The 26,771-nt window shown below is 32.3% G+C and overlaps 7 protein-coding genes across 10 annotated transcripts in view; 4 read left to right on the top strand and 3 right to left on the bottom strand.

The window, feature by feature from the left end:
• LOC122719979 overlaps positions 1-8,493 on the bottom strand; it is a 17,233-nt gene extending 8,740 nt beyond the window's left edge. For all 3 annotated transcript variants that reach the window (XM_043946323.1, XM_043946324.1, XM_043946325.1), the window contains exons 1-2: positions 7,165-8,493; positions 395-500 (exon numbers count right to left, since the gene is read on the bottom strand). In XM_043946323.1, coding sequence (XP_043802258.1) covers positions 395-497 — 103 coding nt within the window. In that variant the 5' untranslated portion in view covers positions 498-500; positions 7,165-8,493. The remainder of the gene's footprint in view (positions 1-394; positions 501-7,164) is intronic.
• A 2,120-nt stretch (positions 8,494-10,613) lies between these two features.
• LOC122720000 (peptidylglycine alpha-hydroxylating monooxygenase) lies at positions 10,614-12,401 on the bottom strand. The gene is made up of 3 exons (XM_043946369.1): positions 12,181-12,401; positions 11,827-12,045; positions 10,614-11,716 (listed from the first exon to the last, which is right to left on the bottom strand). The coding sequence occupies exons 1-3, from the start codon at positions 12,313-12,315 to the stop codon at positions 11,045-11,047; spliced, it is 1,026 nt and encodes a 341-aa protein (XP_043802304.1). The 5' UTR covers positions 12,316-12,401; the 3' UTR covers positions 10,614-11,044.
• A 216-nt stretch (positions 12,402-12,617) lies between these two features.
• On the bottom strand, positions 12,618-15,611 carry LOC122720007 (ADP-ribosylation factor-like protein 6). 2 transcript variants are annotated; one of them, XM_043946382.1, is made up of 3 exons: positions 15,377-15,611; positions 13,054-13,233; positions 12,618-12,980 (listed from the first exon to the last, which is right to left on the bottom strand). In XM_043946382.1, the coding sequence occupies exons 1-3, from the start codon at positions 15,552-15,554 to the stop codon at positions 12,769-12,771; spliced, it is 570 nt and encodes a 189-aa protein (XP_043802317.1). In that variant the 5' UTR covers positions 15,555-15,611; the 3' UTR covers positions 12,618-12,768. The 2 variants fall into 2 exon arrangements, with proteins under 2 accessions (XP_043802317.1, XP_043802319.1); XM_043946384.1 differs by having other exon boundaries at positions 15,470-15,604.
• Positions 13,203-15,075, top strand: LOC122719992. The gene is made up of 4 exons (XM_043946359.1): positions 13,203-13,535; positions 13,609-14,087; positions 14,169-14,504; positions 14,583-15,075. The coding sequence occupies exons 1-4, from the start codon at positions 13,472-13,474 to the stop codon at positions 15,036-15,038; spliced, it is 1,335 nt and encodes a 444-aa protein (XP_043802294.1). The 5' UTR covers positions 13,203-13,471; the 3' UTR covers positions 15,039-15,075.
• On the top strand, positions 15,217-17,865 carry LOC122719989 (protein LTV1 homolog). Its single transcript, XM_043946357.1, has 8 exons — positions 15,217-15,607; positions 15,817-15,962; positions 16,052-16,598; positions 16,676-16,872; positions 16,936-17,064; positions 17,127-17,318; positions 17,401-17,649; positions 17,723-17,865. The coding sequence occupies exons 2-8, from the start codon at positions 15,960-15,962 to the stop codon at positions 17,834-17,836; spliced, it is 1,431 nt and encodes a 476-aa protein (XP_043802292.1). The 5' UTR covers positions 15,217-15,607; positions 15,817-15,959; the 3' UTR covers positions 17,837-17,865.
• Positions 17,866-18,456: 591 nt separating this feature from the next.
• On the top strand, positions 18,457-20,136 carry LOC122720010 (V-type proton ATPase subunit G). Its single transcript, XM_043946387.1, has 4 exons — positions 18,457-18,602; positions 19,004-19,104; positions 19,222-19,320; positions 19,400-20,136. Exons 1-4 carry the CDS (start codon positions 18,521-18,523, stop codon positions 19,472-19,474), a joined length of 357 nt encoding a protein of 118 aa, XP_043802322.1. The 5' UTR covers positions 18,457-18,520; the 3' UTR covers positions 19,475-20,136.
• A 500-nt stretch (positions 20,137-20,636) lies between these two features.
• Positions 20,637-26,771, top strand: part of LOC122719988 (E3 ubiquitin-protein ligase MYLIP) — a 55,628-nt gene continuing 49,493 nt past the window's right edge. The window contains exon 1 of the mRNA XM_043946355.1: positions 20,637-21,139. Within this exon, the coding sequence (XP_043802290.1) occupies positions 21,053-21,139 (87 nt within the window). The 5' untranslated portion in view covers positions 20,637-21,052. The remainder of the gene's footprint in view (positions 21,140-26,771) is intronic.

Raw genomic sequence — 26,771 nt, 5'->3', positions numbered from 1 at the left:
CTCTCTCTCTCTCTCTCTCTCTCTCTCTCTCTCTCTCTCTCCTCTCGAACATCTCGAATTGGCTCGTGGTTTCGTGTGCATCCTCGCCGATCCTCTCGTGCTTTTGTGCTTTTCGCATTTTCTGCAGTACGTCGATCGAAATATCCGCAAAGTTCGTCCGCAATGTCGATTGTCGTTCAGAGTCGTGGTTTCCGGGCGATAGTCACATATTTCAAATATATATATATTTGAGTATCTACGACATTCTCAAATATATATATATATATTTGAGTATCTACGAGATTCTCTCTTTAACGTATCCTACAGATCGATCGGGTATTTGTGTTCTTTGTGTTCGAAAAAAAAGAGGTAAAAAGAAAAAAAAAATATTAGAATAGAGAAATCAATGACTCACCAGTCTTGTTTTCAAACGTGGAAGAAACACTTTGACAGGACGAACAGCAGAACAATCCTGCCAAGAATAACCATTTATATAGATCCGCCGATCTCCCCGGCATTTTCTGAAACAATCAAATTCGAATAAGATAGCATGCTGATATATTTGATCAACGCGTGACGAGTTGAGTGTATGTACATGTGTATGCATACGAGTAAGTACATTGACACACAAGTGGATGAAGACATCCACTCTCCATTCACGTTCTTTTTCAATATCGGTCGTCTATGTTCTACTTTTCGACGTTACGATTACGCGAGATTACACAATCGATAACATCAATGTCGAAATAACATACGTAGCTCTCGTACAAGTGGAAGCGAAGAGAAGGTTAGAAACGAACTCCTTACCTTTATCACCAGATTGGAATACAAAAAACAAAATAATCTTCTAGTCATAGAACATTTTAACCGGCGACAAGGAATAGCGGTATTTCGACGTTGGAGGTAGTTCACTACGCTCTCGAGAAGTTTGCATCCAAGTTATTAATGAATTCCGTAAGAAGGAGACCGTAGTGGGCCAGAAAAGACGGTTGAAATTGTAAGGTACGCGCAGGCGCAGGCGCGCACGCGCGAACCTCGTCCGTGAATTCGGATTCAAAACCATCGAAGGATTCGTCGGTAATACTTTCACCCGAGACATGTGCAAATCACACTAACAACGCGCGAACGATCATCAACCAATCCTCGTACCTCGTCATTGCATCTATCTCGCTCTAATTTCTTTTATTTCCCGATCTTAAAAATCTAACCTTGAAACATGAATATCCGTTTATTATCCGAGGAGCGTTTCTCGAATTTTAATTCAATATAATTTAACCAGGTATAGCATAGTTTCTTACTAGGAATTAAATACATCGTTCAATGCGATAGATATATATAAACCATTCAGTGTTAATGGTCCAGACACGGCATATGACATTAACGACTGACGCAACTGCGAGGGATATGTACAGGATCTTATTGCAAGTTACTTACTGTTAGACAGAAGCAACGAACGAACGATCGCGATCGATTGATACGCGTCAAAGATTTGAAAATAGGGATGTTGCCAATGCATTGTAAATTTCGGAAAGCTTGCTGAAAGAAGCGGTTTCCATGGTATTTGCACGTGTGATCGTGGTGTATCGAAAGGAAAGGAAGGAGAGAAGAAAGAGAGAGACACGTGGTAACGGTAGACGATGCTTGAGGCGCCGAGCTTCTCTCTCTCTTTCTTTCTCTCTTTCTTTCTCTCTTTCTTTCATCCCTCTCTCTCTCTCTCTCTCTCTCTCTCTCTCTCTCTCTCTCTCTCTCTCTGTGTGGAATAAGATTCCCAAAGAAAGAACGTGGCCAGCATGGACGAACGAGCAAAGAATGCCGCCTTCTGCGATGCCGCCTTCAGATTCGGCGTGATTCGACCTTGAACCTCCGATCGAGCAACGTCCATCTTGAAATTTTCCAACAACGGTACAACAAGGTATCGTGCGTAAAGTTGAACAGGGTTGTGATTGTCTCGCCACAAACTTTTGCTTCCTCTACCGAGAACTTATATGTATATATATATATACACAATAAGTGTAAAAGATAAATGTAATATTTTCTTAGAAAAGGACGGCCCACCATTTACGTCCATTTACACGATTCTCCTTGCCGTATCGTCTCTCATGACGATATTTATTGTCCGTTTCGCGAGTCGAGCCTCCGTTTAAGTATAATTTATGGACGCGCGAATAGACTGGCTGGAAGCTTATAGAAGGAAAACAGAGATAGCAGAGAAAGTAGAGACGTTATGAGAAAATATTTCTGAATTGAATCATTCAATTTGTATTCGCTCCGAGAAGAAATGAATTAAATAAAAATGCTAAATAACAGTAATTTACAAATAAAGTACTTTAGAAATATATTTTTTCCCGGTTTATCTCAACTTCAAATCATTTTCGTGCAAGCAATTATATATTTGATTGCCTATAAAATATGCATAATCGCGAAACATCATGTTTATATCTAAATCTTATTATTACGGAGAATGAGTCGCAAATGTACCCGCATTTTACGTCTTATCGATATCTCGAAAAATGTATTTAAAAGCTCCATCATTTGAAATCGCCATACTACCTCTGACCCTAATTGCTCGTTGGATTCCTCGCGATAAAAGAGAGAGAGAGAGAGAGAGAGAGAGAGAGAGAGAGAGAGAGAGAGGAAGAGAGCGCAATAAAAAACGCATATTCGTAAACACTTTGAATCGTAAAACATTACCATCAAGATGCGTAATATAAGCGAATTAAGCGGGCTGTTATTTAAGGGACGAGAGGAGAGAAATGAAGAGAGGAAAAGAGAAGGGTAGACGAAAACCGGAGCGGGAAGAAACGGTGCGGCACGAACGGCCCTGAGATCGAGGTTGGCTCGCGAGACAGCGTGGCCCCACGGTTTCACTTTATCTCTCTCTCCTGTGGACCACACAAGGTTATCCGTGCGCATGTGGACGTGACTGGGAAAAAAACGTGGCCAAAAAAATTCTCCTCGCTGTGTCGCGTGTATTAGCAAACATATACAAACATACGCTCTATTCGTGAATTGACCGAACTACGGCCGTTAATTTCAAGTTCGTGTAAAAACGAGCAAAAGAAAAAAAAAAAAAAGCCCCACGATCGAACGATCGAAAGTGGTAATATCTTTCGATATCGTGTATTGATCGATAAGATGCAAGAAATTATCGAGGTTAATAGGCGAGGAAGCATGCAACTGGATTGTTCATCGGTGGCGCGAGCCGGCCGGAAGGAAACGCTCGTTTCGGTTTTGCTTTCCACACTCGATGCGCGATCCTTTCCTAATTACGATCGCTCGGCAACCGAGATGTCTAATGGATCCGTGGTGTAAACCGAATTTGTTGGACGGAGAGGGAAGAATAGAGGGAAGGAACAGCTGTTTTCTTTTCCTCGAAAGAAGAAGCGAGACTTTAACGAGACATGAAGGGGAAGAGGGCCGCGAGAGGGAGACGTGGCCCCAAAACGAAACCGGCCTATATTAGCTAAGAAGGCGTATTACGTATGCAGGCCGTTCGATCTCACTGCCGCTCCTCTTCCCGCGTGCGATGAAATTTTCATGGTGCGCGGGGATATACCCATGCGAAACCGTACCGACACGCTGTCCCACGAATCTTTCCCCGATCCGACGGCGGCTGCCCGGGGACCCATAGCGCGAGCAATAAAAGACCGCAAAAGCGAGAAAAAGTAGTCGGTCGGCAAACTTCGAGACCTTACTTCCCGACCCGCCATCGCATCGAGATAAGCCTTCGACAGCTCGATTCGAAAAATCGATCCCTCTTTTGTTCTTGCGTTTAACGCCGATGTCATTTATTTTTCGCTCGATAATTTTTTTTTCTCTTTTTGCCAATTTTAGAAATTTAGTCGCTACATTTAATGGAATCAAGCATATATTATATTTCGATTCGAAAAATCGATCCCACTTTTGTTCTTGCGTTTAACTTCAATATTATTTATTTTTTCGCTCGATTTTCTCTTTTTGCCAATTTTAGAAATTTAGTCGCTGCATTTAATGGAATCAAGCGTATTATATTTTAACTCGAAAAATCGATCTCGCTCTTGTCCTTAATATCGATATTATCCGTCTTTTGCTCGATAATTTTCTTCTTTTTATCAATTTTATTCGCTGCATTTATTGGATAGAATTAAGCGTGATTCGATTCGAAAAATCAATCCTATTTTTCTCTTTGCGTTTAACACCGATATTATCCCTCTTTCGCTCGATAATTTTTTCCTCTTTGCCAATTTTATGAATCTAGTCATTTAGATTTAAGCGTACTTTGATCCGAAAAATCGATCCCACTTTTATCTTTGCGTTTAACATCGATTGTAATTTAATTATCCCATTTTTCGCTCGATAATTTTCTTCCTTTTAAAAATTTTATAAATTTAGTTGTTGCATTTATTGAATATATAGGATGAAATAAAGCGTAGTTCGATCTTACTTTTGTCTTACTTGCGTTTAACACCGTTTATTATGCGCGGCATCGTTCGCGCATATATCATTTTACAAATTTACAAATTTTGTTGCATGTTACCGCGTGGAATCAAGCGTGGTGGAAGTTGTCGCACGTTCATCCGCATCATTTCGAATGGAAGGGGGAATAGGTGGGGTGAAGGAGGGAAAAAAGAAAGAAGGAGATAGAGAGAGAAAGAGAAGGGAAGAGTCGTTAATACAGAGATCCTAAAAGAAGAAAGTATAGTAGTTCCGTATTATTCGCAAAGTATTTTCTGTACTTCCGTTCGAATCGTGTCCCGAATAGGGGTCACGCGATTTACATGTGTTCGCTTCCTTACATCGATGAGGATTTCTCCGTTTCTTTTCTAGCTGCTCTTCCCCCTTCCCCCTTCCCCCCCTCTCCTCCCTGATTAGAGAAATAACGAAAGTTATGGGTTCCCGTGACCGGCATCAATCCCGTGAAATAAATTACAGAGGCAGAGCCAATATCTCTTCCCTTCGTTCCATCCCCTCCCAGAGCTATTTCTAATTCTTTGATTAATTTTTTAATTTTAATTCTTCATTTGATGTTATTTTATAAAAATAAAAAGGAAGAAAAAAAAATTTTAATTCTCTTCTTCCTCCCTTCTGCCCTGTAAATTGTAGTAATGTACATCGAATCGAAACGATTAATTAACGTAATAATTTAACGATCGATCTTAAAAAAATGACGATCGAGTTTATCAGTGTATTTTGTTGAGCTTTCTTCTTATAATATTCGAATGGTATCCATCCAAGTTATCCCTTACTGGAATAAGGGGAGGACGATGGTATAAAATGAAACTCTTATTATAATCGAACAATTAGGAATATCTTATTTTATTAATGCAATAATGATAATAAATACGCAAGAATTTTACGATTCCCATCTTTTTCATCCACGTTAAAACTTATTTGCATAAACAGTTCCTTTCCTCGTATCGTCAATAGATAACAGCAATACAGCGGAGGAAAAAGAAACGAAAGAGCACAACTTTTCTTTCTTGGATTTATATGGTATAAAGATTAGATATTAACTAATCACACGCGTTTTCTCTAATTGTCAAAGAAAAGATACGTTACGCGTGATAAAATGGAGGAAAGCTTCGTACGAATTTATCCGTATTCGTAATCATAACGTCTCGAAAATCGCACAACCGTTTCAACCGCACGTACATTTTGTCGCTGTTATGATCGACATTAAGATACGATTCTCGCGTAGCGCAGGGCAATTAACTTCATAATTGGATGGATATCGAGTTTCAAGTCGAATTTTTGAACAATTACGATCTCGTTCCACTCGTCGAGACGAGAAAAAGGATAAAATGAATTCTCGAGGTAAAAATTAAAAGAGGAAGGAAAATGGTTGCCCGTCCCCCTAGGGGGAAGGGAAAAAAACACTAGCACTGCCGAATGTCGATAAAACGCAAACAGATGTACATAATTTCGCGAACAATCCAACGAGATCGAGGATTGGATAGGGGAGCACGGGCATCGCGGAATAAGAGGGGAAAAAAAGATGGCGACCTAGTTCGAATAGTTTCTATATATATATATATATATGCTATTCAATTGGAAACATCCGTTTAGGTTGATTCGCATGAAAGAGCTGATTTTAGTAAAAGCTTGCCAAGTAGATATCATAGTTTCTGGCTTCGTTCTTTTTAACGTATTAATAAGGAAACTTCGTTCGTCATCCGGCATTCCTTCGATGCATTAGACCAACTCTTGCGGAAGAGGGAAAAGATCTTGGCCTATTCTCTCGTTTCTTTCGAGAGAGAAAAATCGCGCCGAAATCGATCGAAATTTTATCGACGCTTCTACGATTCTTTTTTCGAAGCGCTCAAGGCTCGTCAAACGGTACGATACTCGACGATATTTAGAAGAGGAGAGCGAGCGCGCGCATGGAAGCGATTAATGCCAATCAGGAGGCAATTTCGCGTTCTGAATTCGAGATTTCGTGTTAACGCGAGAAATCAATAGACTCGTAAACCGATTAAGGATGCACGAGCAAACAAAACCGAGCGATTCGATGAAATGCTGATTCGTGAGCTTGTCCATTTGAATGGCCGATAATTGAAATTCTGCGACCAGGCCTTTTAGTTTCACGTGTCTAATGCAGCACGAATTTCTTCGAGAATTCGTGACAACTATGCGGAACGAATGCACCATCGAATTCCTCCTATATTCCGCGACCAACTTCCTCTTTGTTTCCCCCCCTGAAAATATTTTTTCTTTCTTCTCCTCCAGAGAGAGAGAGAGAGAGCAAAGAGAAATGGAAAGAAAATGATAATTATCCTTTGGCAAGTAGTTTGGTTGAATAAAATTTTGATGAAAATTTAATAACGCCCTTAAATTAAATTTCCGCAGTTTCGTAATTAACCGAGAATACGAACTCCCAAAGCTATACAGGCAGTAGTATACCGCGGCTGTGTACTGTGCGGACCTCTTGTTAATGGGCAACATTAGTACTCATTTTTCCTCGTGCATATAAAATATACATATATATGTATGTTCTGTACGTTATATACTCTAGAGAAAAGTTTCCATTAAAAAAAGAAAAAAAAAGAACATTTCACGTTTATTTCTGTCTGGCAAATAACGAATTTCCCCCAAATCTAAATGTTTCTCTCGTTTTTTTTTTTTAGTCTCGCAAACTCGAAAAAATATTTAGCAGGAAAGAAAACAAGAGAGAACAATGGAAATAGTACAAGAAGAAAAAAAACTTACCGCTTTCCGTAGCGAATCCTTTCCTCTCGTCCGATTATTATTAATCCTTTCTTCGTTTGGGAACGATAAATCTGTAAATCTATCGAGATATCCTAAACGAAAAATAACGATGCTTTTTCGTCCACGGGCATAGTTATTTTCTTCTCGTTTCTCGTTTCTCGTATTTGTCCTCCGAACAAAATTGGAACGATAACTTGGACAAGGACGAGGACGAGTATGTGGACAAGAGCTGAGGAGGAAGTCTGCTGTAAGAAGTCGAAAAGTGGGACCGAAACGAAACCGCGGAAAGGGCTTGTTGAAAAAAAATATTCGAAAAGGTGTCTCGTCTTTTGATAAGAAAAAAAAGAAAAAAAAGAAAAATATGAAATACGAGAGAAAGAGAGAGAAATAGAGAGAGAGAGAGAGAGAGAGAGAGAAAAAGGTGCGTTATCTTGTAATGATGCGATGTAACAACCGAAATAAATCGCGGAAAGTAACTCCCCGATCGAGTCAGTTTGGCGAAAGCTCCTGTTCGTTCGAAGCGCAGTGGAGAACTGAGCGAAGTGCCGGCCGGCCGAGGAGCCAGGCGGGCTTTTCCAACCGGCTTAACCAATCCCGACTTCTCTTTTGTCCCACGTGCCTCTTTTCCTCTCTCCCTCTCTTTCTCATTCCATCACCCTCTCACCACCGATCTTCGCCACTCGTCCGCGGAGTTATCGGTCGAAAGAGCGTGGGCTTAGCTACATCCCTCGTATCTATGCATTTCCCAGCCCCTAACACGCGCCAATTTTTTACCAACTACTATACGACTGGACACGGATCTTTTTCTTTCTTTTTCTCTCTCTGATATTCACTTAATTTTGTCTCGAGATCGACGAATCGGATAATTATTCCTTTTCGTTCCTATTCAATTCTTTCTTCGGTTGTGAGACGAATGAATGAAATTCGTAAAAATCATATACGCTTAAGTCTCTAATAAAGTAGTTTTCTAATAAAGGAAATAAATATTGACGAAAAATTAAATAAGAAGAATGGAATAAAGAATGAAGAGATATGGATGGATACTCGCGAAAGGCGAGCATTTAATGCGTATCTATTCTCGCTACGATTCTTCGAAGACGTGCTACATTGACAAATACGCGCGCTCGAGTCGATGCAATGTAGCCTCGTTTGCCGTTAATGGGCAAGATATGTTTTCGAATCTAAAACTTAATCCGACTTCTAGACCCCGGAACGATATCTGGTTTCGTTCGATTTACGTGTGTGTACGATCACAATACGAAAATCAAATCGCGTCGTTCGATTTCATTTAAAAATTTGCATGATCGAACAACGCCATTTAATTGGATCAATTAGACTTTCGCGCATGAAATAACGCATGGTGAAATCCGCTTTCGGAAAGAAAATCCGTCGGTTTGAATTTTGAAAAGTGTGATTCTTCGATTCGAAATTCGATTTTCTCGTTTCTTATTCTTTTCGAAGTTGATTCAAATATTTATAGGGAAATGGAGAGAGAGAGAGAGAGAGAGAGAGAGAGAGAGAGAGAGAGAGAGAGAGAGAGAGGAGATGAAAAATAGAACTCGATAAAAGAGAAACGAAAAAAAAAAAGAAACAAAGCATAGGTCGTGTCTACTTACTTGGTTTGTACGCGAACCTGCGTCGAACAAAACGTGATCGAGGCCCCTTACTTTCGAAGTTGGCTGCAGAGCATATACGGTTGATCGACTGCATGTGCTTCGCTCGCTTTCCTAACGACAAGACATTCTTTTACCGACGATCATACTTTTATGTACGCGCTGTTTTCATTGACGCATTACTGAATTTTTATCCTCGAATTTTAATTGGATGGATATATTATAATTGCGTGTATAAAAAATAATTCGTAAAAGGGTTCGTGTCAAAGATGAAATGATCGTTGAAATCGTTTTAAAATTTGCTTCATCGGTAAAGAGAGTGGTGACTATTCCCACATTGGAATAAAATTCGTTTTCGTTTTCGATGTTATGAAGTCTGAAACGAAAGCTAAATGTTTAAGACAAATTTAGCGCGAGTTAACATATTAAATATTTGATTAACTTTCTCTGGTATATATCGCATCGTATCATTGAAATCATATATTTGTCAAACGAACGCTAATATTCTATTTTGAATAGATAGAAATGTTCAAACGTACAAATATCTGGTTTCATCATGTTATAATTAACCTTTTGACACTTTTCTTATCTTTTCGTATTAATAAACTTCATCTTTGATCTTCATTAGATTTTTGTTTGAGATGGCGCAACCATCAAATCATCAACGAAGTCGTAAATCGTACTATACAAAAGAACACGTTCGAGAACCGGAAGTGTAAAGTATACCGAGGCTTCGATCCGATTTTACTTTCACAAGATCGTATTATTTCGATACAACTCACGTTTCGATCAATTACTTTCATAGAACCAAAATCTATAATAAATTTATCCTGTCGTATAAATATTAGGTCCGATTTTATATGCACAACTTTATATATGATACTTTATTTTTATATTCTTCCTTTATGTTTCTATAGAGAAAAGAAAGTTACTTCTACTAAAGCTACAGATAAATACGAAAAGAAGAATTGATTTATGTATGCGAATTTTCAAAAGAAATTACTTTTCTTAAATAGATAATGTCGAAGTCGCGCGATTATCGACGGTCTTAAAAGAAGATGCTGAAGACACATGAACGATGTTAACGGTTTTGCGAACCTATTGTAATTAATTTACAGTGTAAATATCAATTAATTTTCTTTTCATAGCATAAAGATTCATTTGAATATTATTTGCATAAGTTGTTATTTCGTATATTATAGATGAAAAATGAGACGAAATCGATAAAAAGTTTAAGTTTCTTCTTTGAAGAGAAATTAGCTATTTAAGTGTTCGATAGCTTTTAAAGTGCACGACCACACCTTCGATAGATTCTTTTACATACTCTTTTACATACTCATTGCACTTTCTCCGTTCATTGGTTTTCCAAAAACGTACGTCCACGCTTATCGACATACTTTCAAGAAGAATTAAATCTATGAGACAATAAACTTTGCAAAATATTTATTACATTGTCAAATTGTTAATAATAAAAATGATACTTAATATTCTTGAATTGAAAAATGAAAAAAAAATGTAAGAGATAAACGAAACAAAAATTATATAAATCATATTTTTTAAGATATGCATTTATTTTATTCTTATATATATTGAAATAATATTATTATGGTAGTATTCATAAAAAATGCATTTGTATCTTTTGTCTAACTTAAAAAATAAATTTTATTTGTTACATTTATAACGTACATTTATAAAGTAAAATCGTATCATAATATACCATAAAAATATAATACATTCAGTCTATGATTTCGAAAATGGTCTCTATTATTATACGATTAAACATTTATCATTTCATAATGGTCACGACAAAAAAATCGCTAAATATTGAATTCAAGATTTTTTATAGAAAAGATAGAGTTTATTTGGGAGACTGTTTACGTTTCTTCGTCCATTATAGCTGGATACAATAATCGGATAAAATTAATGGCAGGTACGTTAAAATTTAGTTAGTAGGCCTTATATAAAATTAGATATAAAACATAATTATAATACATTCATACATTAAAATAAAATTAATTAAGTACTGTTATTTTGAATACAAAATAATTCTAAGAATAAAATAAGTAATTTATGCACGTTATAGGAACAAAATGTTAATAACATCAACTTAGAAATTGCCATAATTTCGTATTAAATACGAAAATTTATCACAAATACAAATAAAATGTAAAGAACAAATTCTATTTTACAATAAATAGATAAAATACTTTCATTATAAATAACATTGTCTCTGTATCAATTTCTAATCGAGATTTTTATATATCATGTTATAAACTAGATGCCTCTATAGTAGGAATATTAAAAAGACCAGCATCTTTCCAATAATAATGAGGAGGACCAACAGTAAAGCAATATTTCATAGACAATGGTTTGTCATTTTCAACATAATACATTAAATAAAAATTACACATTTCATCATTTTTAGTAGCGCCAATATATGTCCAACTATCACGTGTACTTTGCATAGTACAACGAGCCGCTATTTGATCACCCTGACTAGCTGAAACTTTATTGTGTACGGGATAAAACATTTGAGGAGTTAAAGGATCTCTTTTGCCTAATTCTATCCAAGTGTAATCTGATTTTACCAAATATCCAGAAACTACTTTTCCAAGAGAATGGGTATGTGTTCTATATGCAATAGGATGAATAGTTTTGTTCTCTTTTATCATACAGGCTGTTTCCATGTATGTTGTTCTTCTAGGTGGTATGATACCTGAAGTTCCCAAAAGAAGAACACCAGCTAATTTATTCAATGGATTTAATGTGTAATATAGAAATACACCAGAATCATCGGTTCTGCCATCTTGAAATTGTGTGATATGAGCATAATGAACTTGTAGAACTAGATATTTAATTGAAGAATCTCCACCAACTTTGAAACCTACTCCTTCTGGTAAAATTAATGTTGGTGCATCTCTAGCCCAAGCATACAGTATCTAAAAATATAAAAATATATATAAATAATCAAATATTAATATAATCAAATATTAATAATATTTTTTACAAAATTTTTAAATTACTGTTTTATATTTTCTACATCATGTACCTGAGAATCTTCTGCACATGGTACCATTGTATCCTTATTATCATTTATACCGTGTACCATTTCTCCACAATCCCATACAGGTTTTGAACTACCAGGTTTTCTACAACCATATAAAAGAATATGATGAGCAGTTGCCATTGTTGCATTTGGTTCAAAACCCGTCAAATAATAATTTTTAGAAGGATCTACTTTAACAGGAGTACACAAATACAGTTCTTCCTAAAAATAAGAAAAAATATTTTTTTATTATTTTTTTATTTATTCATTTAATATAACTTGAGAATTTTATTTAAAAAAATGTTTATTAAAAACCTATATATGTCATTAAACAATATTTTTTTTAATTATATTTACCCTATTTGGTCTAACATTTGGCATAAGTAAAGCATATTTATTTACGCTATTACACTGTATAAATTTAAATAAAATCGAAAACAAAATATAAGCCGCGAAATCTCTTTTCATTTTTTTATTAATATTTATAAACATTATATGAATTATCTAAAAAATTTACATCAATCTGTTAAATGTTACAAATCAATATTACAGTTCACGCACAAACTCTGACGTAGATAAGCATTTATAAACGCCATCTACCAAGAGCACATTGCACACAATTTATTGCATATAAAATTTGTTGATAAAAATTTTTCAATATAATTAATATTTCTATTTAAATAAATAATTTAAACAAATTATTATAAAAACATGATTTGATATGTATATATTGTCTATCATTGGACAGATGATTAGAATTATATAAATTAGATATTCATTCATCGTAATTTGAATTTCATTAAATGAGAACGAAATCGAAGTAAAATACATATATAAGTACTATTTATGTGGATTTAAAAATGTTCAATTTTAAATACTATAATCGATTGCTTTTTGTTTGGTTAACTTTCATGAACAACAATATTATGATATATAAATTTATTTTTATCTTTTATTAATATATATGTCACGAATTTGATCTGTAAGCCATTCTATGCCTAATTGTAAGCCTTCTCCAGTAATTGCATTTGTTGCTCGTATATGCCAAGGTTTATTCTGTATACGATCAAGACCAAGCCCAGCAACAAGTTTAACAGTGGTTAGAGAATCAGGCAAATCCATTTTATTAGCCAAAAAGAGAATCGGTATTTTACGACCTAAAATATTTAGCAAAGAAAATTTAATTTTTAGAAGATATCTAATAAAGAACAAAAAGAAAATAATTTGTACCAGCTATATCTGGATGTTGAAGAAGCATATCTAATTCTTCTTTAACAACAACCAATCGTAATTTGTCACTACTATCAATTATAAAAATAATACCATGGCAATCTTTATAATAATGTTCCCATAATAATCTATGACGGTCATGGCCTGACATATCGAATGCTGTGAAACTAACATTTTTAACTGAAAAAAAATGTTACAGTTTGTAATGTAATAAAATTTGTAATATTGATATATACGATGATTTTAAAATTATATGTATTTAATGTTTTTTACTTTATAAATCGATACCTGTTCTTTTACTATTTCTTCATATATTAAAATGAATGAGAATCACTGAATATATATATAATAAACACAATATATTGGCGCTATAAGATTTAAAAAAAATAATCAATTTGAAAAAAAATTTTTTAAAAATATGGAGGTGTGTGATATTTTACGTAATGTTATTAATAATGAAAAAGATTTAGAAGAAAAGCAAGGTAATATAAATCATTAAGAAACTCTAACCCTAAATTAATTATTATAAAAATCTTAAGAATTATTTTATTTTAGTACCCGTAAATGAAGTGAAAGACAAATTAAAAAAACAAATAAAACAATTGAAGTCTCTAATTTTACAAATTGAATGTAGTTTGGATATATTAAAATTTAAAAATACTAAATGTATTTTTCGTTCAAATCTTGTTAGTAACTTAAATACTGATAAAGTTCCAAATATTAATTTACAATTGAAATCTGAATTATATAGATATTCTGGCTTTTATTGTATCAAGTTTTCAGAAAATGAATATATATTTAATTTTTCACCTTTAAATAAATATGATAGAAAAAATATTTTTGCTATACAAATATTAAATAATCAAAAAAAAGGAACTTTAGGAAAATGGGTAATGCCAATGAGTATTGATTTAAATGACTTAACATCTGACTTTCCTATTACTGAATTAAGAAAAATACCACATTTCTTAAAAATTTGTAAACAACATATAGATTCTTATTTTATACGACAGACACAATATACTGCATTGATGGTATGTATAAATCTTCTTAATTTATTTTTCTATATAAAAAAATACAGAATTAAAATATTAAATACAAATTTTAATGTTTAGGATATTATTTCTCATACGAAAAATAGTACTTTACAATCTAATTTAGGATATACGCAAATTAGTTTAGAATTGATGGGTTTATATTATAAAAATACTGATTCATACATAAATATAATTATATATCTTTTATATAATATCAGTGAAGCTAGACCACACAAAATTGAAGTAAATTCAACAACACAAAATGAATTAGATCAAAATGTAAAAAAACATCTACAAAAATCTTTGGTATGTTTTAAACAATTTGATTTGCATAAAGCATTTGAGAATATGTTGAATTTGGAAGCATTCAAATGGACAAAAGAAAATGCTGAAGATAGTCCATTAGAAATTAATGTAAGTAAAAGTTTTAAGTTTTTTAAACAAATATTAACATGAACTACTATCTCTAAAAAACATTATTTTTATTTTCAGAATTTAAGTAATTCAGATGAAGAAGGATTTTTAAGTACATATTCAATTATACAAAATAAATCTCAAACACATCATAAAAAAAGACGAAAAAAGAGAAAAATAAAGGAAGAAAATTTCAGTAACATTTTAAATTTACATGAAAATCCTATTCAAAATAAAGAGCAAATATCACAAAATATTAAACAAAATATAGATGTGATAAAATTAACACCAAAATTAACTAACTTTAAAGAAAAAAGATTAAAACAGACAAAATTGAAATTTCATTTGAATAATTTAGAAAATGAATCTTCTGATACAATTGCATTTAAACATATGCAAATAAATAAAAAATTAATTAAACCATTAACTAGTACTCCAATACATCAAAATAAACATTCTTCTGATTCCATCACATCAACCAGTATTAGTGATATTACAATAACTAAAAATAATTCAGATATTGATAGAAAATGAAAAAAAATCAATTTTAGAATACACTTAGAAAATTATTGCAAAATAAAATAAAAGAAAAAAAGAAAAAGAAAAAACTGAAATGTATAATATAAATATTCATTAATTTAATTAATTGTAATTTTTAATTAATTGTAATGTATTGTATGTTTCATATAACATTTATACATGTATATATATTGTTTCAAAATAAATCTTGTCTTTAATTTAATTTGTTTTATTGTATTAAATAACAATTGGTGCTTGAACAGATCAGCAAGTGCAAATAATAAAGTAGAAATACTGTCTTAAGCACGTCAATTCAACATCGAATGTCGTTCACTTGTCATTATTTAACTTACATGAAAATTTTTCAACATTATACCCAACAGTAGGTACTATGTCTATGCAACGGTCATCCTCGCGTTTGAAATTATTTATGACCGTCGACTTACCACTATTGTTAAGGCCCACTACTAAAACGTTTACTTCTTTTTTCTTAAAACCTAAAAGATTTGCTAAACGATCAAATAGTCCCATTTTCTGTACTCTCTTCAAAGTTACGTGTTTATCGAATATCAATAGTCTACGCTGTAATATTGACTACTATGAAGATAATACATTTAAAAATACAAAATATAATTATTCTTCTCTTTATTTATATTTATATTTAATTTACTAATATATACAATGTGTCCTTTAATATTTTAATATCTTAAATAGAATTAATGAAAATATTATAATTTTAAATATACTTTTTATAGCTTTATCTTAAATATATGAATTCTAAATTTTTATTTAGGTTTAGATTGAGAACTACTGAGTACATGCTTTCGTGTTTTGTGACAATAATATTTATAAAATATTAAATTTGTGAATAATTCGAAATATTATTTTACTAATTTGCTTTTTAATTTTGCTTATTAAATAAGAAAATACTACAAAATGGTAAATTGAAAAAAAAATTAATTTATATTCATATTTTAGGTTATATTTATTAGGTTACAAATATTTATATAAATTAAATATTTTTTCAGCCTAAGGGAAAAACAAAAAAATTCATTGATAAAAAAAATTCAGTAACATTTCATTTAGTTCATCGTTCTCAAAGAGATCCATTAATTGCTGATGAAACCGCACCACAACGCGTGCTTGTTCCTATTGGAGATACACAAGCTGCTAAATTTGAAAAAAAAAAGTTAGATGATAGTAAACGAAAAGAAGAACAAAGAAAATATGGCATATATTTTGATGATGATTATGATTATTTACAACATCTTAAAGATGTTAATACTTTAACAGCTGAATGGGAACGTGTAGATTCTACACCTTCGAAAATAAATGAATCACATAATGTACCTAAAATTAATTTACCATCTTCTGTATTTGCTTCAAATGTTGAAGAGAAAGTTGGGCTTTTAAATAAAGCAGCCCCAATTTCAGGATTGCAATTAGATTTAGATCCAGATATAGTTGCAGCTATGGATGATGATTTTGATTATGATAATCCAGAAAATCAGTTAGAAGATAATTTTATGGAATTAGCTAATGCAAACAATAGTGATATTTTAGAAGAAGAGTATGGTATGTATTTATGAAAATATTATTAAACTAGTAAAACTCTTTTACTTATAATTTAAAAATGTGATTATATGAATCAGATGAAGCATCTGATATTTCATCAGAAAGACATATGGAATTATCAGATGAAGAAAAAGATGAAGTATGCAGTTTAAATGGACCTCAATACACTTTTAAAGAAGAAGAAACAAAATCCCGTTTTACAGAATATTCAATGAGTAGCAGTGTGATAAGAAGAAATGAACAATTAACGCTTCTTGATGATAAGTTTGAAAAAGTAAATATTTATTATATCATTTTAGTATAAATTTTTACATAAAGTATATTATTATTTTTATAGATGTATACTGCATATGATGATAATGAAATTGGTGCATTAGACTGTGATGAAATCGAAGGACATATTGCACCAAATTCAGATTTGATTCTTCAATGTGCAACAGAATTTGAAAAAAAGAAAAATGAAAATGTAAGTTAAATTTAAGATAATATATTTAATGGAAAAAATTAAATGTGATTTCATTTTAATAGGCTGATAATATTGCACAATTGATGAAAGATAGAATGAAAATTTTAGAAAATGAGTATTCAAGTTCTGAAGATGAAGACAGTTTAGAAGAACTTATTGTTAATGCAAGAGAAAAAGACAAATGGGATTGTGAAAGTATTATTAGTACTTATAGTAATATTTACAATCATCCAAAGTTAATTTCTGAACCTAAGGTTGTTTAAGAATAAATGTTTACCTATATATTTTTTATTTCTTTTTTTTATGTAAATTTACAATATATAAATATTTTTATAGCATCCACAAAAGATCAAAGTCAATCCAAAAACTGGTATACCAAGAAATATTTTAGATGGATCTTCTGAAAAATTAACTGCAAAAACATTGGCTCAATTTGATCAACAAAATGAATATTGTAAATCAAAATGTCCTCAGTCTATTGCAGAAACTATGAAATCTACCTTAAGTACATTGAGTATAAGATCTAAGAATGAAACTCCCGAGGAAAGAAAACAAAGAAAGAAAGCACTTAAAGAATATAGAAAAGTAAAATTATTTTATTATGTATATGCATACAAATATATATTTATAAATATAAAATTACTATTGTTACTTTTAGGAAAGACGAATAGAACGGAAAGCTAATAGTGAAGCATTTAAAGAAGAAAAGAAACGCCAAGAAAAAATTTTATTAAATAACAGGCAAAATATTCAAGGAAATAAAATATTTTAAAATAAATAAATTTCGTTATATATTCCTAAAAATAAAATTATATTTTTTTTAATTTTAGAATGTAATGTTTTTCCTAAATAATAATATTTACAATTTACACGCATCATTTTTACAAATATTTAAAAATCGTTATCTCTTGATCGCATAAATTTTGCAAAACAAATATAGAAGAAAAAAAAAAGAGAAAGAAAAATAAAAACAAGATAAAAATATTGAAATCAATGTCATTTTCAGAATGCTATAGATGAAACATATATAGAAAGGATAGAAAATAGGAAAAGAATAGAAAAGAGTAAAGTGTATTATTGTCGCCATTTTTTAAATGTCAAAAATATTTAAAAGATAGTGCTATTCTTCAATTCTTATTTAGATCCTTTATCTTATCTTATCTTATATATTTAAAAAGATATCTATTCTACTCGAAAGATGGCGTTAATGATCAATTCTTAGTTTATGTCTATCTTTCTACTTCTATTCGTTATTTTTTTCGCGTTTCATCTATTCTGAAGATGGCGCTATTTCAATATTTTTATTCTATCTCTATCTTCCTTCCATTATTTGCTCTCTTTGTCTATATTTAATCATATCGTAGAGCGCCATCGTTAAGGTGGGGCAAACAACGGAAACTCTAAAGTCATATGATCGATTTGCGATTCCTTCAGAACATAGCATTCTGTTGCGAAGATGGCCAGCCAAACGCAAGGTATTCAACAGCTTTTGGCAGCTGAAAAAAGAGCTGCAGAAAAAGTTGCAGAAGCTAGAAAACGTAAGTTTCTATTCAAGCATTATAAATCATGTTTTAACACGAATATGTTTTTAACATAACCCGCTATAATCAATTTTTCTATGACCCTGAATTTAAATGGGTGTAACCTTTTAAATGCATTGAAAAATTATATTTTAATATATATATTTATTAAAATTTTCATTTGAAATATTTGTTAATTTTTTTATCATGAATATTAATAAATGTAAATATAAATTTTATATATACATATAATATTATTTGATATTTTATGATAAAAATAAATCAATTAATTTATTAATAATAAGTTTGGAGAAATATTTTTAATCATTACTATGTTTATTTGTAGAAATTCTAATAATCATTTATCATAATATAATATAATTAGTAAAATTATTATAATAAAATAATTTTTCTTTCAGGTAAAGCACGTAGATTGAAACAAGCAAAAGAAGAAGCTCAAGATGAAATTGAAAAATATAGGCAAGAAAGAGAAAAACAATTTCGTGAATTTGAAGCAAAAGTGAGTAAATTTTAATATATGCATATAATTTTTTTATAGTTTAATCTAATAAAATATTACTATTATAAAAAATGTATAATATTATACAGAAAATATTTTTATTATTGTTACACATAGCATATGGGATCAAAAGAAGATGTAGCAGCCCGTATAGAAGCTGATACAAAAATAAAAACAGAAGAAATGAATCAGACTGTGTCTATGCATAAAGATTCTGTAAGTTAATATAAAATGTATACGGAAGAAGTAATAATATTTTTTAGTTAAACATTTTTTTTGTTTTTTTATAATATAGGTTGTGCATACAATTTTGGAGTTGGTATACGACATTAAAGCAGAATTGCACAAGAATTACCGCGCCGAAATTTAAATCAGAAAAATCGTATCGATTACTTATAAATATTGCATCTTATGCTATAAATGTACATTAAGTACTTTGTTTTATCATGTCTTAAAACGTATCTATCGTTGTTATGTTGTACTTTTGTCAGGAAATGTGTATATCCTTCAATTGTAGATGGTGGTATTCAAATTATTAGAATTTTTTCTGCAGTTGCTACACGACAATAAATGTAACCTATGCCGAGCTTTTACCACCATAATGGAAAGTTTAAGGATAGTGCCGTCATGATAGCAATATAGATGCAAACAAATTATCGTCATTATGATATATCAAGGCCTAGATATATTAGCATGACGTGTAAATGTTAAAGCTTAGGGTGGTGGTAGAAAGTTGTACATCATTAAGTGTATATTGTTAGATGTCATTCCATAATTCTGCTGCATCGAGGACATAAAAAATTTGTTAAACAATTCTGTACAACTTCCAAAGAATCACATATAAGCTCCCAATCTGATGTGATTCTCACGACGATGTACATAATATATATTATTTGTTTTGTTTGAAACACACATTTAAACTTTGTTAAGGTAGAGATACAAAAAATTATACCTCATGTATAAACCCTGTCTCCGTATGCTGACTAATCTGTACAGTATTAATGTTCGGAAATAAAAACGATCAAAAGGTAATTACTTTGTACTTAAGGTTTTTATCATTTATTAAACAATGATAATTGTTTTGAAATTTAATATCCATTCACTTTTAATTTTGAAATATTTAATATAATGTTATTGATTTTTTTGAATATAATGACTGCAATGCAATTTATTCGATATTAGACATATGAATTATCGATATTACAATAACATTATATAAAAAAAATAATTTATCATAATTCATTTAAAAAAATAATCTCTCATATATTATAAGATTATTAATTATTAAATTTAAATTTTTGAATTTTTAAACTTTATTCGTTGAGCGCAGACGCAGTTTCGATAAAAAAATACAACTGTAACGTTATTGGATATTTCTGTTTACGCTTATTGTAAATGGTCAGATATTCAGGTAGAAAAGAAAATATTCTACACAGAGGGGGTATCAGCTGTGTGAACCTAACCTTTCTTTTATCATAATCTTAGTATATAGTCGGTTGGGTGCGCGTCGTTCGTGTGTTTTGTGCGTTTACAACACTAGCGCCATTCTATAGACATCGAGAGGTGATTCGATTTCACGAACTAATACTGGCAGCGCGAAGCGGTCAGTACGTGTGCCATTCTGCACCGAGAAATGGAAGCCGACGAGACGCGTTCGAACAATACGAGCGTAAGCACGTTGATGATGTACGAAGTCGTGTGTGAGGATACAGTGACAGCTGTGGACAGGTACACGTTTTAAATCTGTTATGATTAAAAACGTACCAAGTAAAGCCGGTCATCGACCAGCTGTGAATTCAAGGAAGAGATCGTTGTAAACGCGCGTGTCGAAAATTTTGTGCATTTTAATTTGTCGGTTTGTTACGCCTAGTCGAAATCGTATTACCGAAAAGAGTCTTATCGAAAAAAACGGTGCGTGTAAGAACCTTTTTGGATACTACCTGACAAGATGTGGTGTCTCGTTAGTCAAGCTAATTCTGTCATTCTTGAGGTACAAGTCGATCCCAAAGCTATTGGTCAGGAGTGTCTCGAAAAGGTGAGTCATCTTATTATATTTTTTATTTGTTTATTCAACGAAGCAAGCATTGTTATCATCGAACTGTATTTTCGTTTTTCTCATTTTAAATATACAATAATTGTTTTTTATATTTAATTTAATTTATAACGTCAATTTCTTGTTTTCTTTACCATTTTCTTATGATCAAATATAAAATATTCAAACATTTATAGAAATAGAAGAATATTAAATGAAATGAACGATTCGATAAAGATGATGTATATTATTTGTTTTTATTTGCTTTATTAAATATTAAATTTCACGGATGGCTATCATTTTTTTTTATGTAGTTTTGTTTTATTATTTCGATCGTTAAATATGATATAAGAACGCGAAATAATAAAGACGAAAATTAAATATTGAAAACAAATCAATTAAAAACCATATTGTCTAAATCTTACATTGTCTAGATTTCATTGTAAACAATAACAAATAACTACTGTTCATCATCTATATATTTATATTACGTATTATATCGTCGATCGATTACTTGGTGAAAGTACGATTTAAATCTTTATTCGAAATGTAAATCTAGCGTTTAATTTAACAATCATGAGATAGTGGTAGAAAATTTAACAGAGAGCAAATATACACTGCAACAACATACTTCTATCTATGTAAGTTTATCCGAAAAGGTGGCAGATCTCGGAAACGTGAAACATATTCGCGCAAAAGGGAAAGATGTGGACGATGCCTTACGGCTAGGTCGTAACTCACGTGCGCAACAGATGCCCCGAAAACATTCAGATACTTGCTAGTGCAATTTGAAATTTGAGAATCATACCGATGCAAGATATTTTGGTCCTTTTGGAAAATTTATTATCGCGTTTACTGCGAAGTTATACTGCGTTGTTGCAATTTTTGCAATGTAATTAATTGAATCCGTGTGCAATGTAGCGGCAATTCACACATGTGATTTATAGACATCCGACCTGAGGTGACCTCGTGGCAACCTCGCGGCAACCTCGGTGGTCGTTTCACCGGTACCGTCTTGGTTCTTCTTTGGGGTTTAATTCTATTTATAGATGCCAGACGCATCGGCTGTGTGTATTGCAGCAGTTGCACGTATGTATACCGAGACTACCAACCTTATTCCCCTTGCTCTCAAGTTCTTTGAATTTCTCTCTCTCTCTCTTTCTCCCTCCCCCCTCCCTCTTTCTCTCTCTTTCTCTTCTCCATAAAAACATTATCGTTCAAAAATAATAAGATCAGTTTATAGAATCTATTCAATCGAAAAAATTGTTTATCATAAGTTGTCGTTCTGATAATTAGAGGTTTTAATCTTTGCCCATTGCCACATCCTGTTTGATGACTAAGAGAAAAAAATTTTTTGTTTATCGTGTCTATTTAAAAATAAATACAAGCAATCACAGGTAATTGATATTTTTTAGCATTTATGAAGGAAATGAAGCTAGTATCCGATGAAAACGTGATTCTAGACACAGGTATCCTCCTAGCGTGGCACGTTTACCTCTAATATCAATCCGTGCAGAGCACTCGAGGATGATTACGGATGGAACCAAGTGGGTCAAAGCCTAACTGGGTCGCAATTTCACCGAGTACTGTATTATTAGACAGACTTGATGTGTGCTCATCGACAAAATAAATTTTGGAGGATCATCGAATGTGTATTTGTTATACGAGTATTATCTTTAGTATAGTAAAATTGAAAGTTGATAAGAACGGGTATTCAGATGGAACTTGTCAAAGCTGTGACTGGATATAATACTTATTGTTAGCTATTCAGAACAAAAAGACTAATGCTGATAGCGTGAAACTTTGTCGTTTCATTGTCACAGAAAAACTTCTGCGTCACGGTTGTTATACGCTCATGCTACTTTTACAAAAAGTTTCGTTCAACGTCATACCGTCGAATAATTCACTCGAATAAGTTAAATATTGGTGAAAAATACACGCGCGACTAACCGGAGCTCTTTGTAAAATTAGGTCGTCACTGACAGGAGTTCGATCCCAAAATTCGATTTTTATCGCCTTTGCGCTTTTAAGCCCATCGATTGACGCTTTACACAGGCATTTTCATCGTTTAGTTTCATCTTTACTGCTCTNTTTTTTTTTTTTTTTTTTTTTTTTTTTTTTTTTCATGACACGACGCGTATCGTGTAATTTATATAAGTTCCACTTTTTTCCCTAGTCGAGTTTTTCACTAGAAATTTAGTATCCAATAATTTGTATCGCTTAAGAGTAAGTAATAAGAAATTTTTTTCTTCTTTATTTTATATATAAGAAAAACGATGGAAATTGTATTTAATATTGCGCATAATCGTAATAAATGTACAAGTCGCACCGTTTAATTAAAAAGTTTCGCGTCAGATTTATAAGGACGTTTGCAAAGTTAGGTTAAGTCGTTGGTCGTGTCTAATTAGCTCGTTACCCGAATCGGTCGATTCGTTTGGAAATTGCATTTCATCGAATTGTGTGTTTCGACACGAGACACAACGACGAATGATGAAACGCTCGTTAATTCTCATCTCGATATGCAAAACGAATAAAAGTGAATGGCTTTGGCATTTAGTTGGATATACGAAATCCAATCTTCTTTCACGCTGGTGGAAATATGTTTTCGTTTCGTTTTAAATTTTTCCACATTCGTTCGAGAATTTCACGCGTGCTTGCCAGGTACAAACATACATAGAGAGGAACATTCGGTATGGTCGTCACAAGAATCTCATTACATCGCTTAATTGCGTTCCATGGAAACCTTTTTCGTCGGCGAATGCACTTTTACAGCGTCCATTCTTCCTTTGAGCTCGTTCTTTAATCGATCCCTAGAAATTCCATTATTTTTATTTTACTACCCATCTGTTTACTTCATTTTCCACTCTCTCTCTCTCTCTCTCTCTCTCTCTCTCTCTCTTCTTTTCCAATGTCTCTAAAAGTCTCTTAAATCGGATAATTATAACGAAACGGTTATATACAATAGAGAATATAACTCTTTCAGATAAGATTAATACAAATTGCATATATACTTGCTATATACCATAGCAAGTACCTATAATTAATAGAATTAATTAAGAACTTTGCATCGTGTATATACGAAGCTCCTATCTTTCTACCAACCCAACAATTATTTTTTTTTTCAGATGGCCTGTTTCATCATATATACATGTATATATATATACACATATATAGTTGTTGATGTTATAATTTCTCTCGCGAGTGACTAAAAAGAGAGAAAAAATATTTTCGCGTCAAAGTAGGACAAAGGAAGAGGAGAAGGTTAAAAAGGATATATATTGGAAAGGACGAGAGAAGAGAGGATACGAAGATGGACGTGTATAAAGCATTAAATAAACGACCTCCTTGAAGTTACCCGTCTCTCGTGGGTGAGTTAGGAACGTAATCGACCGAGAAAGAGAAATATACGAAGGAGGACCGCGTTGGGAACGAGCGAAGGAGTGGCAAGCTCGTTCATCACTAGGTGACGCCCCCTAAATGTTTCCTTTGTGGGTTTTAAAAGTTTTAGCGATGGCCGTACCCATGGCCCCGCAAGTATTTCATCGATTGTTTTATAGCTGTACGGACCTGCGGGATTTGTCTCTTTTATCATCCGGACTATCCTCATCGTAGCCACTCTTCTCTCTCCGTTCATTTACTCCCCGGAGAAAAAAAAAAAAAGAAAGAAAAATACGAATCGCATGCGACCAATTGGAATGGGTATTTATCAAATTCTAATCTTTTTATTCTATCTTATTATTCTATACGTTATCTTTCGAGCACTCTTTTCAATCATTTGTTTTGTCATTTTTCAGAGTTTTAGTTTTACGTGTTTAACGGATACCCTGTTGTGAGAACAATATTTATACTTCTTACTTTCGACACAACAATATTTTTATTTGTTGAAAAATATAACGATGACCAGACGTTTTGAATGATGCAGATGTGTTTGCATGGATAATCGAAGAGTGTATAGTGCAATTATTATTAGTGCTTTTTTTTCGCGTGTCTTCGAACTGTTTTTTTCGTCAAGTTAGGTTAAGCAGGTTCATGATCTGTCGTTTGCAATGCAAGGAAGGAAAAATAAGAGAGCGTAACAAAGCCTCTTTTCCGACTCTCCCTGTCGCGTTCAACGGCCGTTGAATAAGGCAATATCCCCAGGCTTGATGCCCGTTTTGCACCAACAAGGGCCTGTTATTGCATAGGAAAATTGCTGGACCCGTGTTTTCTCTTCTTCCATCCCCTCTTTTTATTTTTTATTTTTTTCAGTGTTTAGAAAAGCTCATTTTCAAACGGCGACTCTTTTATCCCTCTGAAAGTTCATATATGTTTTCTATAAAGAATTTCTTTATAGAATATCACAAGGATTTTTCGATCTCTCCATTTCATTCTTCTATATAATATAATTTTCTGTTTTTAATTACACTTCGTGTTTATCGCATCTTCAAACGTGTTTAATCTCAGCGACCTAATTGTTTTCTTTTTAATTATGTTATCTGATAATGTTATATAAACTATAATTTAGCTATTAGACAAATGAACGAGTAATCATTGAGAAAAAGCACAAGATACAGAAGATATTAGATATAAACAGGAAGCATATAAAGAGTTGTTATTAATATGGTAATAATACGATCTCTTAGAAGAATAATATTTCCATTAATACATGGCCATTAATTTGTTTTTCTGTTTTTAATTTGTTTTTATAGTGTTTTATTGGGAACAACATTTATCGCAAGAAGTTATTGCTCGATGTATAATTAATAAAATAAATTACTCTGCAACGTGTAATAAAGACGTGGCACGTGCTCATGTTGAATGTGTGATTAAGGAATCATGAAAATGATCTGTTATTACATGCCACTGATCCATGAATCGGTACAGCAATAAAAAAAATGATAAAAAGAATATTCCTTTTTACCACCAATATTTTTTTACCACCAATATTTTTTTTACCACGACTGGATCAGATCAGAACTGCCACCCTCTAATTTTCTTATTTGATGAATTCGATGCATCCCTTATATTTACTCGTACTCGATAGATAGAGGTATCGTCGCAAGCATTCGAGGATAGATATGTGCCCGTGCAACGGAACATTGTCGCATATATTCGAGATATACATTCTCAGGATTTCGAACGTTCGAATCGTTCGGATGCGATGCACATTGCAAAGATTTCTTAGTCGATATTTCAACTTACGAATACGTTGAGATGAGGAAAACAAGTTTTTGAAAACAAACAAATCAGAGTCGTCGTACACGGGCGGAAAAAATTAAAGGAAACTTTTTTTTTTTCCTTTGACGAGATTTGGAGGAAGTAGGAGGAGGTTCATAGCGGTTGATCGGTTTCTCGTCACCGTTCGATTATCTCCATTGAGAAACGTCAAACGAGCAGTTGGTTGGAAAACGATGATGATATCAGAGACGTTAGATTGGATCCTCGCCACGGAAATTGTGTGAAACAGTCGGGAAATGAAAAGATTCTCATCACCTGTAATAATATTCCCTATGTAAGGCTCTTACGTGTATAAATTAAAATTACTTGTCAGAAATGTAGTATTCATATAAAGGAGGATAAAAACTCGTCCCTTCTTTTTCACGATTGAAATTAGAGATTTATTTCTTTTTTTTTTTTTTTTTTTTTTTTTTTTTTT

The sequence above is a fragment of the Apis laboriosa genome, unplaced genomic scaffold (assembly GCF_014066325.1).
Source record: "Apis laboriosa isolate Shangri-la unplaced genomic scaffold, ASM1406632v1 scaffold9_cov152, whole genome shotgun sequence".
In the NCBI taxonomy this organism is placed as follows: domain Eukaryota; kingdom Metazoa; phylum Arthropoda; class Insecta; order Hymenoptera; family Apidae; genus Apis; species Apis laboriosa.
Note: the sequence above shows the minus strand (reverse complement) of the source record. Positions and strands in the feature narration are given on the sequence as shown.

Bases quoted from the DNA above. Each gene is read 5' to 3' on its own strand.
- LOC122720000 (XM_043946369.1), bottom strand. From the start codon at position 12,315: ATGTTTATAAATATTAATAAAAAAATGAAAAGAGATTTCGCGGCTTAT. The intron at 12,046-12,180 runs GTAAATATAATT...TCTTATTTTTAG, and splicing joins CAAATGTTAGACCAAATAGG to GAAGAACTGTATTTGTGTAC. The intron at 11,717-11,826 runs GTACATGATGTA...TTATATTTTTAG, and splicing joins CATGTGCAGAAGATTCTCAG to ATACTGTATGCTTGGGCTAG.
- LOC122719992 (XM_043946359.1), top strand. From the start codon at position 13,472: ATGGAGGTGTGTGATATTTTACGTAATGTTATTAATAATGAAAAAGAT. The intron at 13,536-13,608 runs GTAATATAAATC...ATTTTATTTTAG, and splicing joins AGATTTAGAAGAAAAGCAAG to TACCCGTAAATGAAGTGAAA. The intron at 14,088-14,168 runs GTATGTATAAAT...TTTAATGTTTAG, and splicing joins CACAATATACTGCATTGATG to GATATTATTTCTCATACGAA.
- LOC122720007 (XM_043946382.1), bottom strand. From the start codon at position 15,554: ATGGGACTATTTGATCGTTTAGCAAATCTTTTAGGTTTTAAGAAAAAA. The intron at 13,234-15,376 runs GTAAGTTAAATA...ATTTTTTTTCAG, and splicing joins TAATGTTGAAAAATTTTCAT to TTAAAAATGTTAGTTTCACA. The intron at 12,981-13,053 runs GTACAAATTATT...TAAATATTTTAG, and splicing joins TCAACATCCAGATATAGCTG to GTCGTAAAATACCGATTCTC.
- LOC122719989 (XM_043946357.1), top strand. The intron at 16,599-16,675 runs GTATGTATTTAT...TATATGAATCAG, and splicing joins TATTTTAGAAGAAGAGTATG to ATGAAGCATCTGATATTTCA. The intron at 17,319-17,400 runs GTTGTTTAAGAA...ATATTTTTATAG, and splicing joins AGTTAATTTCTGAACCTAAG to CATCCACAAAAGATCAAAGT.
- LOC122720010 (XM_043946387.1), top strand. From the start codon at position 18,521: ATGGCCAGCCAAACGCAAGGTATTCAACAGCTTTTGGCAGCTGAAAAA. The intron at 18,603-19,003 runs GTAAGTTTCTAT...TTTTTCTTTCAG, and splicing joins AGTTGCAGAAGCTAGAAAAC to GTAAAGCACGTAGATTGAAA. The intron at 19,321-19,399 runs GTAAGTTAATAT...TTTATAATATAG, and splicing joins TGTCTATGCATAAAGATTCT to GTTGTGCATACAATTTTGGA.